The 15,611-nt window shown below is 29.4% G+C and overlaps 3 protein-coding genes across 3 annotated transcripts; 2 read left to right on the plus strand and 1 right to left on the minus strand.

The window, feature by feature from the left end:
• The first annotated feature begins 5,677 nt into the window (after positions 1-5,677).
• On the plus strand, positions 5,678-10,519 carry LOC132945403 (uncharacterized). The gene is made up of 4 exons (XM_061015133.1): positions 5,678-5,844; positions 9,391-9,543; positions 10,144-10,281; positions 10,375-10,519. The coding sequence occupies exons 1-4, from the start codon at positions 5,715-5,717 to the stop codon at positions 10,446-10,448; spliced, it is 495 nt and encodes a 164-aa protein (XP_060871116.1). The 5' UTR covers positions 5,678-5,714; the 3' UTR covers positions 10,449-10,519.
• On the minus strand, positions 10,445-14,492 carry LOC132945402 (EEF1A lysine methyltransferase 2). Its single transcript, XM_061015132.1, has 5 exons — positions 14,248-14,492; positions 12,869-12,967; positions 11,083-11,167; positions 10,684-11,008; positions 10,445-10,620 (listed from the first exon to the last, which is right to left on the minus strand). The coding sequence occupies exons 1-5, from the start codon at positions 14,301-14,303 to the stop codon at positions 10,526-10,528; spliced, it is 660 nt and encodes a 219-aa protein (XP_060871115.1). The 5' UTR covers positions 14,304-14,492; the 3' UTR covers positions 10,445-10,525.
• On the plus strand, positions 13,199-14,251 carry LOC132945401 (testis-expressed protein 9-like). The gene has a single exon (XM_061015131.1). The coding sequence runs from the start codon at positions 13,356-13,358 to the stop codon at positions 14,202-14,204; it is 849 nt and encodes a 282-aa protein (XP_060871114.1). The 5' UTR covers positions 13,199-13,355; the 3' UTR covers positions 14,205-14,251.
• Positions 14,493-15,611: the final 1,119 nt, after the last annotated feature.

The following is a 15,611-nucleotide window of genomic DNA, read 5'->3' on the forward strand; positions in this document are numbered from 1 at the left end:
ATCAGTCGTAATTCGTCGAGATACCGTGTTTTTTGGTTGTTACCTGTTACGAACGTTAACAATATATGTAGGTACCTCCTAGTATATATTAATTATTTATAATGAAATACACACGTATATATTTTAATTTCCATTTATTCCTAATTATAATGCTCGTGATTACAAGCAAGATAATGCGAAAACCATAAAAAAACAGTTAATCCCGCGTACCTATATCCAACGTCTAACGACAACGATTTTTTATTCGCTCGATAGTCACATTTAAACGCTATCAACGTGCTACAATCTAAGGGTACCTATATAATAAAACGAACGTCATTGTATCTGATAAAGTGGAAACTTTAAGAGCATAGCGTGCGAACGAGCCATGCGACCCACGATGTCGAAAATAGGGTCATCAAGACCGCCTTGAGCTTATATATTATAAAGGTATACATATTATACAGTATTACAGTGTGTATATTTTATTGTTGTTATACTTAACATTTTTAACATTTTCATCGTTTTCGAATAGATATTTTAGATTCTCAGTGGAGCGATATCGGTTTTCAATGATGCACCTATATGTGTTTATATTCGTGTCTGAAAATACGATTTTTTATAACAGAAAAACATTCTCAAATCTTCAATGTGGCGAAAGGTGGTTTTCGATTATAAAACATGTATACTCAGTGGAACTCGATTAGTATTTAATATTTATTGCAGTAAATGACAGAATAGTAACGTTTAGTCTTAGTAGATACTTACTCGGTTACTTAAGCGGGAAGCTTATATTATATGTACATATTAATTGGTATACTTAGTAGATAGTACATGAAGGTATCGCAGGGATCGTACAATATAATATGGCGCATAAATCATTTTGAATTAATATGGTAAACGCCATATTAGTTGTCAAAAAGCATTTTTTTTTTTTTTAATACACAGATGTGCAAAAATTAAATTAAATACTGATTGCATTTTAAATTTCTTGTACCTACCTATATAAGGTAAGACATATTAAAATGTAAAATCATAGAAATATATTTTTATTCGGTTATATACTTTATTATGTCCTTATACACTACCTATATAGTAGGTACTTGTTGAAGTTGTACAACTTCAATTTAGTAAGCGCTCCATACTTTTATGATTTGTATGTTTTTGCTTAGTAAATGTACAAACAAGATCATAATTCATATTGAGTCATGTCTATACATTTCCTGTTCACATACATTTAACCTTTAATTATGTAAGATGCAACCGCCAACCAGCACCGATTTCTGCGTGGCTGAACCGTGTCATGATAAATGCATTAAAAGATTCAACAAAATCAGTTCGCTAGTTACTTTTTGTCTGCATAAACTGCCAAGATAACGATTATACGACGATGTTGACAGACTGTCACCAAGTGGACACTATGTTGCATACACCCGTATACCGATTATTCATGGTTATATAGTTATAACAAATCCACAATCACGTAGATATTATAGGTTCGAATTTAAATAACTACATCAAAACTGAATTCTGCGACTTCATGTAAGTAATATTAATTATTATACCAGCGCAGTGATAAGAAATAACCTTAAGAGGACGTTATACCCGCATGTGTTGTCTCCGTCTTACAAGTGCGTAACGTAGCAAATTTTACGCTCAGCAAAACACGTGTAGCTCCGTTAATTTAAAAATTAGAGTGAATTGACCTCTTATAAAATCTAAAGGTAAGATTATTATCTAGACAACCTCATGAGCTTTTTAGTATATTTTAATTTTAAAGCGAGTTGTGAGTATTTTAAAATGTATAAAAAAATTACAATTTTAAAATATTAAAATTCATAACTCGCGTTAAACTAAAAATATAATAAAAAGCCCATGAGGTTGTCTAGATGATAATCTTACCTTTAGATTTTATAAGAGGTCAATTCGTTCTAATTTTTTTACAAAGTAGTTGCATAGGTGCACAATTCCGAATTTAATAATTATTGCGCTCCACGGGTTATTTATTCGTAAATATACCTACGCACGCGCTCGAGATCGTCAGTACCCAACTCTACCTGCAGCGTAGTACTAAATTCTTTTTATTTTTAATTGGAGCCTCCATTTTCACTATCAATTATGATTTTCTTTGTATTTTTTTTTTTATGAACATTAGTGGTTCAACCTACTTTACAATTTAAAAAATGGCCTGTGTAGTATCACTTTAAATTCTAGGCTATGACCTATGTTCTATATTATGTGTAACGTGTGAATTATTTAACTAATCGGGCATTTTTTAGCTCAGTGCAGTGCCACAATATAACCGGGTGTGTTGCGTGTGTCAAACACACGGGTCCAGGACCCCGGGCCCCAGCCTACTATAGTAGGTCACAATGACCAAAATATAATAATAATTATATAGGGTGATACCAAAGTTGGATAAATTATTAATAACATCGCCGCATTTCAATGCATTGGATCGATTTTGTTTTGTACACATTATCGTGCATCATGATCAAAATTAAAAATGTGTGTTCCAAATAATTTCCTAATATAGTATAATGATTATGAATAACACATGAATATAAATATTTAGCCATGGAACTCACATGCATGAACATATTATATAATATGTTATTCACACAACACGCATGTACGGAGGGACGTTATACATATTGATGTTACAGTAGGTAAGTATAGAGTATATCGAGTGGATAAGTGCAGCGTGTATACATGTGTAATTATGTTTATGTGTCATTATTGTTTGTGTGTTGTATGTGTTATATTTATTTATTAGCCTATTTATAATAATTCCTTTCGTTATTACAGTTTTCCTACTCTGCGATTAGAATTGTATGAAAAATGTTGTCTCAGTAATATATTTACATTTATAGGTTTATTTATAAATAATAAACTACGGAACCAAAATATTTAAGTGAAGCAGATAAAAGCAAAATCAATCATGAACTCGGGAATATAATATTTTAAAAACTGATCAAAAGATTAAGAGTTTCATTGAACGCAGTCAGCATAATTACGGTAAATACAAAATTATTTTATGACTCAATATAGAGTTGACCATTTTTTATAGTTTTCTAAATGCCTTGAACGATGTTTGAAAACAGTGATAATTATAAGAAGTCGCCACACCCGCATTTTGTTGTCTCCGTCTTACAATAAGTGCACTCAAGTGCGTACCTATAACATGGAAATGCATGTTCAGTAGTTCACGTTTAGCTTCGTTAGTTCACAAATTAGAGTGAATCCTACCTATTATGAAACTTAATGGTAAGTCGTTCTTAGAGTATTTATTATGTGTGTTCGTAAGTCGGGTTTTTTACGATACATAATTCAATTTTCACCAAGTTTTGAGTAGGTATTTAACATGGCGCAATTAAAAAATTCTTATTACCTACTCGCCAATCGCCATAAACTGAATTATCGTAAAATACAGACATACGACATATCATTAAATTTCTAAATAGATTGATTTGCTCTAATTTTTAAACTAACAAAGCTAAAGACGAATTGGTAGAATTTTATAATGATAATATTATAATAATTAAGAATAATATATTAGTATAATCACTTTAATGTTATAATAATATTTTTAAACAACAAATTACTGTCCGAGTGTAAATTTGCCATGTTAGTACTAATGTTACGCACTTGTAAGACTAAAAGCTACTGCAAATTTGGGTGCGTGGCGTTCTATTAAGGCACTGAAGTTAATGCATTTTCATCGATTTTCTAAATGTTTACCTAAAATGTGTTTCGCTTAAATATTAATTTAAATACAATTATTTTTATTTTAGTGCCATTTTAATTGTTTTTCATAATTGTTGTCTAATTCTGAGAATATTTATGTATTATAAAATAAAAATGTGGGTAAGTGGATGTCGCTCTGCTGCACAGTATTTGAATTCAATGATATAGTATCATTGTATAAGAAAAACGATTTTGAGCGAAAACAGTCAGTCAGTTTATGATATTACTAAGTATATTTGAAATTTGATGATATTATTGTGAATAAAGTAATTTATATTTAACCTATTTACGTGAAATCTTGTTTTAAATTTTCCTTATAGCTATAAAAGTTAAACATTTATAAATTTTTAACTACAAAATAATTATTAAATTTTAAATGTGATAAATTTTGAAAAAATTTGATCTTTAAATGCTTAAAAAAAATTGTGCCTATGTATTTTTAATATTTTTCAACTGTTATTGTAACGATATATCAGGAGCCTTGCATTAATTTTTCACACTTTTTTAATCAACAAATAAAATTTTATTGATATTTATAAAAAAAAACTAAAAAAAAAAAAATGGAAAACTGAAAATGTCCGTAAACAGCTCAAAATAAGTCAAAATATTTGGAAAATGTTATGGTGTATAGAAAATGCTAATATAAACATTCAGTCGAAATTTCATGTACGGTCATTTGTTTTAGAGTTGCACCAAAAACCAAAATCGATTTTCTCGAAAACAGATTTTGCGTAAAAATTCCTGTTTTTCCTTAATTTTTCTTTTGTTTTTCACGTCGCTTTTGAAAACTACTGAGAAGTTTTTACTTTTGACCCCCAACGTACTTACTAGATTCACTTTCCTATCAGTAAAGTGATTTTAAGAAAATCTAAGCATTTTTACTGTCCTAAAAGGTGATGACAGACACAAAAATAAAAAAATAAAAAAACACACATCATTCGCTCCGCTCAGAATCTAAAATTAAGTTAAGTAGCGCAGTGTACAAAATTCACTAAGTACCTACAAATATGACTATACAGCTATAAACTAGTTAACATATTTATATTTAGGTATTTTAATTTTTTTAATGCAATAACTTCACTGCCCTAGTCATAATCAAATTTTAGCTAACCTATATTTATAATCACAGGCCAAAACCAAATAATAAATATAAAAAAACCATACGAAAGAAAAATTAGCGGGGGAGACCATCTCACACTCACACTGCTCAAAAATCATCGATAAATAAAAATTATTTCATACACGTCGCACATGCAAATAATACACAACATTTAAATAGCGATTACTCTTATTAATTTCTAAACGAAAAAAAATCATAAATAAAATGAAACCATTTTGCGTTGAGATATCATGAGTGTTTTCAGTTGTGTGGACACATTGTAGCCTGTAGGTACATAGGTATAAGGTATATCTACCTATATATACGTGGCTATGGGTACATATACATTTTCAAATTGTTGTGAAGTCGTTAAGTCATAATCCTTTAAGGGTTTAAGCTGCAGTGCACCTACGAGTGGCGTTTGTCGTTTCCCGATTTCCATGCGATATTTGGAAAAGTGCAGACACAAAGGTTGACGACAGCTACAGTGTCATAATAATAACATATTACACATTTATATGCCAATGATATTGCATCCGAGCACGCTCGTCGAAAATTAAATATCACTCGTATCGTGTTTGGTATATATGTATACCTATACCAATAATATTATATATAGTCGATCAAAACAATCGTTTCGACGTATACGTATTACAATTTCGTACTCTCATATATGCAAGACTCAAGGTTTATGTGTCTGATTATGTCGAAATGTACAGATAACGTGAGCGAAATATAGAACTATAATATAACCCATTTATGCATGTGTGTGTGTGTGTGTGTTTATGTACATAATAAATAACAGCAAGGGCGTGGGCGTTGCACGACAGGAAACGACCAGACCGACCCTTCCACCGCAAGAATTCGAGTTCCTGGTCATTCCGCCAAAATGCGCGCTCTAAGCAGGATCTTGGTCGCGGTATGCGCGATTATTACGTTTTCCTGTTGCGACGCTTCCTCCGTAGCACTCAGGGCCAAACGAGGTGTAGTTCCCGGTAATGCGGCCTCCAGGCCCAAAGGTAGGTACACAAAATATTATTATTATTAAATGTAGGTATTCAAGTATTAATACTATTATACTGCCGCTGCAGCACATTGCGTCGGTGACGGACCTTAACATTTTCAGAATCTATATAGGGATTTGGTCAGTTCGGAGTCTCGTATATATATAATGTAGGTGCCACCACCACCACAATCGCTGGTGACTCGACATCGGCGAGGTAAACAAGGTCCTATTATCTCCCGAATATATCACTCGCCATACCGTACTTATATAGCCTAGAGTCTAGACCAGCGTTTCTCAAAATTGTACACTTCACGACCATCAAAATAGGGGGAAAATAAAATCAGTCACCCCATCACCCTCCCTTATAATAAAAACTTTTGAATATAAAACCATCTCAAATATCATATTAATTTATATTTTTTACTTTATTATTGATAGTTTATACTTTATAGTGTAACCTCTATAAACTAACTTTTTCATTTTTACCATTATGATTATGTATTGTTTTTTATTTTTAATGTAAATAAAACGTTGTTTTTCTACATCACTGTTTAATTATTTCTGACTGATGTGACCTTCAGGTTGAGATACGCTGGTCTAGATTACTGCTATTAGGTATAGGTTATTATAGGTACCTACCGAAGGTTTATAATATGTTCGGCATGTTCATGATCATGGTCAAGACTATATTATAATATATTTAGGTAGGTTCGTATATTGATTGACGATGGTGAGTGATATATTTGGGGGATAAAGACCTCGTTAATTGCACCCGCTGTTAAAATCCGATAGACAGATAGACGGCAGTTGTCACTCAAGTGTAATAATTAGTATGGCGTGTATTGAAATGCTCTAAAAAAGTAAAAACTAGTGTAAACAAAAAATGTCTTAAAAATCAATAGGTACCTTTATTATAATGTACTTAAATGTTACAAAAAATACATACACATTTTACGGTTTATAACTTTCTTGTTTTAAGTTTTGTCTTCTGTGAACTAATCAAGATTGATTAATTTTCCTTTGTACCTGCGGTAGCCTGCCAATCACGCTTATATATTAAACTTAATATACCTAATAATATTGATTAGTTAATAAGTCAATGAATATATAGTAGCCAGTAGGTAGGTACCTAATACAATATAATAAAAGATGGACAAGTAGGTACCGCACTGGCGGCGCACTGCTGTATATATAGAGTAGCATGTCGTTATTGTACTGGGTGTGTTATATTTTAATTGCATTGATAAATCATTGTATACGAAAAAATATTCTGAGCAAAAACGTTGTATCAGCCTTGTATACTTGTAAAAATAATCAAATTTAATAGTTAAAAAAAAAATGAACAAAGATCAAAAATACTCACGGCTATAAATAGCGTGACTTTCTGGTGAACTTTTTTCTTTTTGATAGAGGTACAAAAACTTGCTGGAATCTTTCTATTAAAATTCCTCATGTTAACTACAAAAAGAAAAACTTTTATGAATTTCTAACTGAAAAATAATTTACAAAATTAATGATGGCTATAAATAGCTCAAAAAGATTTAAAAGTTTGAAAATTTTACAATGTATGGAAAATGCTAATATAAATATTTGGTAAACATCTCAAGTCTATAGCTATTTGTATTAAACAATTTTATAAAAATTACCACTTTTACTTCCCAAAATGTGGCTGACAAAACAGAAAAAAACACATCATTGTAAAATCAATACCTCTCATAATCTAATACAATATTATAAATTAACCTTCCTACGTCTTAAATTAGCAAATGTGTCAATAATTGCATTATATTTTAGTTGGTCAGCAATTTTTTTTCTACAGATAGTATAGTTAAGTTGATGCCTTATTTTGGGACAAAGCGCTTCAAAGATAGTTATTTTTATAATTTTAACTTTTGAAAATTGAATATTAATCATTAACTCGTTTAAAATTCGATACATTCATTTGAAGTCAACTAATATAAGTAAGTATAGGTAGTACAAATTATAACGATAGAATGTATAAAATATAAATGATACATTATTTTAGATTCTGAGTGTTTTTTTAAAATTTTAAAATTTATAATTTTTGTATCTTTCATCATGGTTTGGGGCAGTAAAACTGCTTCGATTTTCATCAACAGTATCTTGTTCGAAAGGAAAGTGAATCTAGTTGGTGCATTCGAGAGGTCAAATTTTAAAATTACCAATAGTTTTCAAAAGCGCCGGGAAAAACAGCATACGAATTAAGGAAAAACAGGAATTTTTACGCAAAATCGGTTTTCCACAAAATCGATTTTGGTTTTTGGTGTAAATTTAAAACAAATTAACGCAGGTACATAACATTTTCACTGGTCGTTTATATTTGCATTTTCTATACACGATAAAATTTTCAAAATATTTTGATTTGTTTTGAACTGTTAAGGAACATTTTTAGTTTCCAATTTTTTTAGTTTTTTTTTCAATTAATATCAATAACATTTTATTTGTTGGTTAAAAAAGCTTAAAAATGTAATATAAGGCTCATAGTATATTATTTCAAAAGCAGATGAAAAAAATTAAAAATCCATAGTCACAGTTTTTTTTTATAAGCATTAAAGCAACGAGTTCAAATATTGACAAAATACGTAAAAATGACGAAAATTAGCAAATTATTGAGTTGAGAATTCATAAAAATTTTTCTTTTTAAATCTAAGATTTGAAAATGTTATACAAGATTCCTCATAAGTTTGTCTACCTTTATAAAAAAAAAATGTTTACAAGAAAGTCTAATTAAATTTTTATGAGCGTTTGAAATTCATATTTTAGATTCTGAGCGAAGCGATGAATGTATTGATTTTACAAGGTTTTATTTTACATATATGTATAAATTACTTTATTCACAATAATATCATCAAATATACTTGGTAATATCATAGGCTGACTGACCGTTATCGCTCAGAATCGTTTTTCTTATACATTGATATTATATCATTTAATTCAAATTTAACACCATCCGTTACAGTGACCCACTTGTATTCTACTAAACGGCAGAGTGACATCCACTTTTTTATCCTTAACTTGACTTTTTAATTATATTTATAAAAGCGGAGCCTGTCCAACTGTTGTGATGGCCCGGGGCCCCGCTCTAGAGACGGCCCTGTACTTATAAAACATGTGAACATTTGCAAATTATTCACTAAAATAAAAGTCAAAATACACAAAACAAATATTTTATTTTCATAAAATTGTCTAAAATTTTAGTATTTATGAAATTATTTTGTTTTTGAAAAGCAATTACGTTTTAGAATACAGTGAAACCCCCTTAACATACCCTACAAACTTGGAACCAACTACAAACCCTCCGAATAGCGGGCAAAATGTCAGCAACCGAGAGTGTCTGGTATTTAGAGGTCAACTGTACCTACTCTGAAAAATAATTTATTTGCATTTAAATTTGTGCTCTGTGCCCCTGTATTAGGTTCATATAATTAATAAGCCAAAAATATCTCTACCGTTCATCTTAGAAATGTTTTGAAAATGTATCATAGGTACTAGGTAGGTATTCACTATTCGTAAGTACATAATTTATACTTGGTTTTAGACGCCATTCGACGGTCCGAGTGTCGTGTCGACAACAACTGCAAGGCATGGCCAAAGACGTCATGTGGCAAGGATCCGGTAGACGGTCAACGTCGGTGTCTGTGTGCGGATCAAACGCATCCGATCAACGACGATTGCATAACATCCCCACAAGGTAATCCTGAGAGTTGGTTTAATTCGAAATATTGTGTTTAAATCAGTGTTTGGAAGGAACGAGATCCAAAAGGAACGGATTCCTGAAACGAATTCCTTTTTATAAAAAATGAACGAGAAAATGAACTAGTTCTTTTTTTCAAGGAAAAATAACAAAATTGTTCGTTCCTTTCTAGTTCCAATAATTTATACAAATAATTATGTAAATAAATGAAATTAAGATATATTTTTTTTAATGTGTATAATATAGCTAATTAGTGATCGTTATCGAGTATCAATGTTAAGACAATCGACATACATTGGCCAACAATTTAATTTTGAAGAAAATCTCAAAATAGAATTATATAATATGTACCTACTTGTAGTTAAATATTATAATTAAAAATTAAATAAGTATGCATATGAAAAAAAAACAAGTGATTAAATGAGAATTTTTATTTTATTTTGAGCTAAAAAGGGAACTCGATGCATTTTCCAAAGGACCGAATTATTTTTTTTTTTTAAGGAACAAGGAACGGAACGAATTCCTTTTTATAAGGAACTTGCCAAACACTGGTTTAAGTATACCAGCTATATAATTCTCATGGATGATGGTTTTCAGAGCTAGGAATGATTTGTGAAAGAGACATCCAATGCATCCAGTTGGCCCATTGTACGCACAATGTTAGTGAAACGCACTCGGACATCAAGGTGTGTCAGTGTAGAGAGGAGTATGCCGATGACGATGGGACTTGTAGTGGTGAGTGGGATGTTTGGAAACAAATAACATAGAGTTAGTTTCATATAAGTAATGACATGTCAATACAATAAAATGTATTAAATTATGTTACAGGTGGTGTACGAGCAATGGTATCCATATGTTTAGCGGTATTAGTTGCCGCCATCTTGCAAAATAACCACAATTGAATAGCTTAGATTTTATTGCAAAGAATACCACATAGTAAATTAACAGTATTGAATAAAACATTAAATTTTTTCTTCTTTTATAATTTTTGGTAAAGAGTGGCTGACAGTGTATTACCAACAGCTCCTCCAAATTGGTACGATGGAGTCGGTATAGTGTGAACAACTTGAAAAGCTAAAGGAAAAAACAAATTTTTTCTTTATTAATAAATAAAACTATTACTCAGTAATTTCTTACCATCGCCAAATTGTGCATTCAATTCTAGTTGTGTCCAATTACAACTAACAATCAAAAACATTCCGTTTGGCTGTAACAAGTCGACTATGTTTTCTTTGTATCGGTTTCTCTTTTCTTTACTTTCATCGTCCATACTAACGACATCGTAAGTACCTTTATCCAAGACCAATGAAAATGTTGGTAATGTTTTCACGTCATTAGTCAAAAAGTCGAACTCTTTTAGTGTTATATTTTCTATATTTTGATCTTTAACTATTGAATTCGCCAATTTTACTGCAGGAGCTGAATAATCTATGCCGTATAGATTGGAAAATCCTAATTTAGCCTGATTACAATTGTTTTTTTTTTTAACAACACTAATTATTACACATGTTTAAAACAAAATAAAAATATAATTACTAATTGAGTTAAAAGTAAAGCATTTCCACATCCAACATCTAAAATGGAATCTTTTTGACTAATTTTACAGTTTGATTGTATACACCTAAAAAAAAATATATAAATATATTTTGAATAAATAATTTATTTTTTTAATTTATAAAAATATTAACAGTTTATACTTTATAATATAGGTACAGTTGAGCATTAATTTGTTGTAATTCATAGTTATTAGTAATAACTTATTACTATAGGTAATGAATTAGTTTATAAACATGCTTTGTATTAATTAAAAATTAAAATATATATGACTATATGAATAGAATCTAAAAAAGATAAGCTCTTCACTCTTGTTTTTATATAATCAACTTGAATAATCTTTAACCTTATTTCTTTTCTACTCATTTATAATTCCCGTTAGTTAAGATTTTAGATAGATCAAGGCTCAAATACACACAAATAAGGAATTACATGTAAACCATACAAAATAAACTTAGTAACTTATTTAGAATAATATCTATAGTTATAAAATAAGAAATGAAGATAAATGTTAACCTTTTAAACATGTTTAAAATTACAACTAATCTCACTATGATGTAAATTTAAGTTTAAGTTAATTACTTTAAACATGTAAAATTTGAATAAATTTATATTTTGAAAACAAAATAGTAGTAATTCAGATTAGAATCTACAGGTTAAATAACTTACAAATTGAAATGTTGATGAATGTTTAATTTAGGGCTGAATAAATTAACACTACTGTGAAAAATACTCATCCAAAGTTATTATTTTAAATGATGTTAAAATGTTAGGAGGCTACAACAATATTCAAAGAAGTTTTAATTTACCCTCATACTGAGAACGACATATTTATAGTTAGAACAAAAACTATGAATATTAATTGTATGTTTAAAACTTAAAATTTAAGAAGTCGTGATACCTGCATGTGTTGTCTTCATCTTACAAGTGTGTAACATAGCAAATTTTACGCTCAGTAGAACCCGTGTAGCTCTGTTAGTTTAAAAATTAGAGTGAGTTGACCTCTTATAAAATCTTAAGGTAAGATTGTTATCTAGACAACCTCGTGGGCTTTTTAGTTAATTTTAAAGCGAGTTATGAGTATTTTAAAATTTAAAATTGTTTGTAAATCTTAAAATACTCATAACTCGCTTTAAAGTTAAAATATATTAAAAAAACCCATGAGGTTGCCTAGATAATAATCTTACATTAAGAAATTATAAGAGGTCAATTCGCTCTAATTTTTAAACTAACAGAGCTACACATGTTCTGCTGAGCCTAAAATTTGCTATGTTACGTACTTGTAAGACGGAGACACACATGCGGGTATCACGTCCTCTTAATATATTATTTGGTTGGTAATTATTGAAATCTTGGTGAACTGTAATCTTCCAATATTGCAATTAATTTTATTTGTTTTTTTATAACATTTTAGTTACCTAAACCAGTTTGTTTTTTTATTAAATTTAACTAAACAAATTTTACTAATTAGATTTTTTGCATAAGCAATTAAAGTCTAATATGAAGATTGAGTTCAATGATTGAAAACAATTTAGTTCTGGTTCTTTACACATTTGGCATTACAAATATCTCCAGATTGTATTAGTACCTAATGTATTCAACTATTTTCAAATAGTTATTAAGGAAAGGACGGTGCTTTATTGCAATCTTTAACTATAATCAAGTAACACCTCTAAGCAATTATTATTCATTAATATCAATGTTTCAATAAATGGTTTTTTTTTGTTTAATTTTACTGTATAAAATGGTTTAGCCACACTCGTCTTACTTAATCATTTTGAGTCCTATACTATGGCCAAACCATTCAGCACCAGGGTCACCAAAGTTTTTGAAATTGTCCAATTCTACATTGTAAGTATCATTCCAACTGAAATTTAAAAGAATATATTAATACAATACATGTTAAAAATTATACAATTTGTTATAATATTAAATACAAAGTTATAACTTTAGAAGTTGATTCGCAATTTTTTTATACACCGAGTTAGGATTTAGAAATTACAAAAACATTAATTTTTGGTAGCACTGTTAATTTATTGATAATATCATAGTAACCATGATCATTAGGACACTGAAAAATGTAAACAAAACAAATAATTGTACGTAGGTATTTTAGCATTAATTTAATTTTTATTTTATTAATTTAAAATGAAATAATATCATATATTTTAATTTATAATTAATCTCAATGAAAAATAAATAATACAGTAAATACAATTTCGGAGAGTCCTTAATATTTGCTAAGCACAGAAATTATGGCTCGCGTGCCAAGGGAACAAGGGGAAATATTAAAAAATGAAGAAGTACTACAAATGAAGTATGAGGAAAATAACAAAATAACAAAAAAATTTATGGATGAAATCAATGAAATGAAAAGTAAGATAGATGATTATGATAACCATAGTACACCAGATGTTAAACACAAACCAAAACCAATTAGATCTTCAGAATTTAATACATTTATGAAAATTATTGATACTGGTGATACTATTGAAGAATTCAAGACTGTTTCAAGTAAAGAAATAACTATCAAAAATTATGTATTACAAAAAGAAATTGATCGTTTAAACAATGAACTAGTGAAAAAAGATGATCTAAATGACCATTTACAAGAAGAAAATAAAAAACTAACTGAAGAAAAAGACAAATATGTTCATCAAGTATCATTACTCAAAGAGAAAATAAGAAAACAAGATAGAGAAGTTGAACATTTAACTGGAACATTGAAAACTAGAGATTCTGAAGTGAACAGAATACTGAAAGATATAGGATGTATAGAGAGAAAATTTAAACACGAACAAATCATACATGAAAAACAAAGATCAATTTTTATAAAATCTTCAGACGAGAACAAACAGCTAAAAGAAACTGTAAAAAAGCTGGAAGCCGCACATAAAGACGCTGAAGAAAAGTATACAAAAGCATTATCTAAGAACGACGATATCTTGGCAAAATGTGTTAGGGAAAAAGATGTACTAATTACTGGATTCAGAAAACAATTGGAATTAATTGATTCGCTGAAGAGACAAAATGTACGAACAAAGTTACAAGAAGAAATAAATGTTTTAGAAAATGAATTTAGTAAACTTTTAGAGGGTAAATAAGATTATTTATTAGATGTGTCGTAGGTGTCAAAAATTAACTTACTATTCTTCTGTAGCCAAGTTAGGTTTATCTTCAGAATTATCCTCATCAAAGCTCATTTTGAAACAAAAAATATGAATTAAGTACCTACCAAGGAAATAACGAAAATATGCTTTGCTTAAACTTTATGGTACCAATTGCCCATTTATTTTTTTTATACAATGTCTATTGTTTAGTTATAAGATATTTAAATTTAATACGAAGTTTCTAAAAAATAAATTATAATATAATATAACCGACTTGTAAAATGTAAATAATTGTTATCACTTTATCAGTAAATGTGTAGTTTTTTTTTTCGTAATATAATATTATAATCTGTTTTAACAGTATAATATTGAGATAATATTAAGGATTATGTGTGGTTTTGCTTATAGATGGCGCACCAGCAATATCAATTGTAATTTATTGAATTAAAATATGTAAAAATAAATACAAATTACCCAACTATTTTGATCTTTTCGATCTTAAGTTTTTATTTTTTGTAGAAACATATATTTATATTTATATGATAGCAATAAACAAAAGTTTATATTTTGTTATTGCATATAAATGGGCTGCAAAAATTAGATGTACCTTTGTGACTTTGTCCTTTGCCTATGTAAGTAAAGTGGCTCAATCAGAATTTTTCAAGGGGTTTCGTACTTGTTTAAACTAAATTAAATTATGAAATTAAAGAAAATAATCTGGTGTATACCGACCTACTTGTAATAATCAAAGACCGGCCTTGTGAATTAAAATCAGATCTATAATAGAGGATACTGGTGATGGTATTATTTTAAATATGCTCGGGGCCCTGGGGCTTTATTATTTAAAAGACCCAAAGGTTTTTATAAATAATTAACAACAAAGAAGTATAGAATATTAGTAAATAGTATAATAAAAGATATAAATTGATAAAATATAAAATATAGATAATATAGATATACCTACATTATAAATTACCATTTATATTCGTAGCAAAATCAGGCCCGGCTCAAGGGGTAGGCGACATAGGCCCACGCTTAGGGCGGCACTTAAGCCGCACCCTAGTAAAAGGGCGGCATTTTCAAAATACTGATAATATTCTATTGTTAAGGGCGGCAACATTTGATATTGCCTAGTTCACTATTTTCGCGCGAGCTGGTCCTGGTAGCAATACGTTTGCTATTTGCGAGTTTTATTTAAATATTTTATTGTTTGTTGCCACTTTGTATGTTACGTAGGTACTGGACATTCTTCCACAATGTGAATGACTATCTGAGTATCATGTTGACATGTTGTGTATCTCTTAACTCTAAGTCTCCTTTTATATATCATTATCTCGTATTTCCGAGATCAGTTGTAAGTGTATTTAGGGTCATTCATCCATTCCTTCCGAGGTAGTCGGA

Source organism: Metopolophium dirhodum, chromosome 5 (assembly GCF_019925205.1).
Source record: "Metopolophium dirhodum isolate CAU chromosome 5, ASM1992520v1, whole genome shotgun sequence".
In the NCBI taxonomy this organism is placed as follows: Eukaryota; Metazoa; Arthropoda; class Insecta; order Hemiptera; family Aphididae; genus Metopolophium; species Metopolophium dirhodum.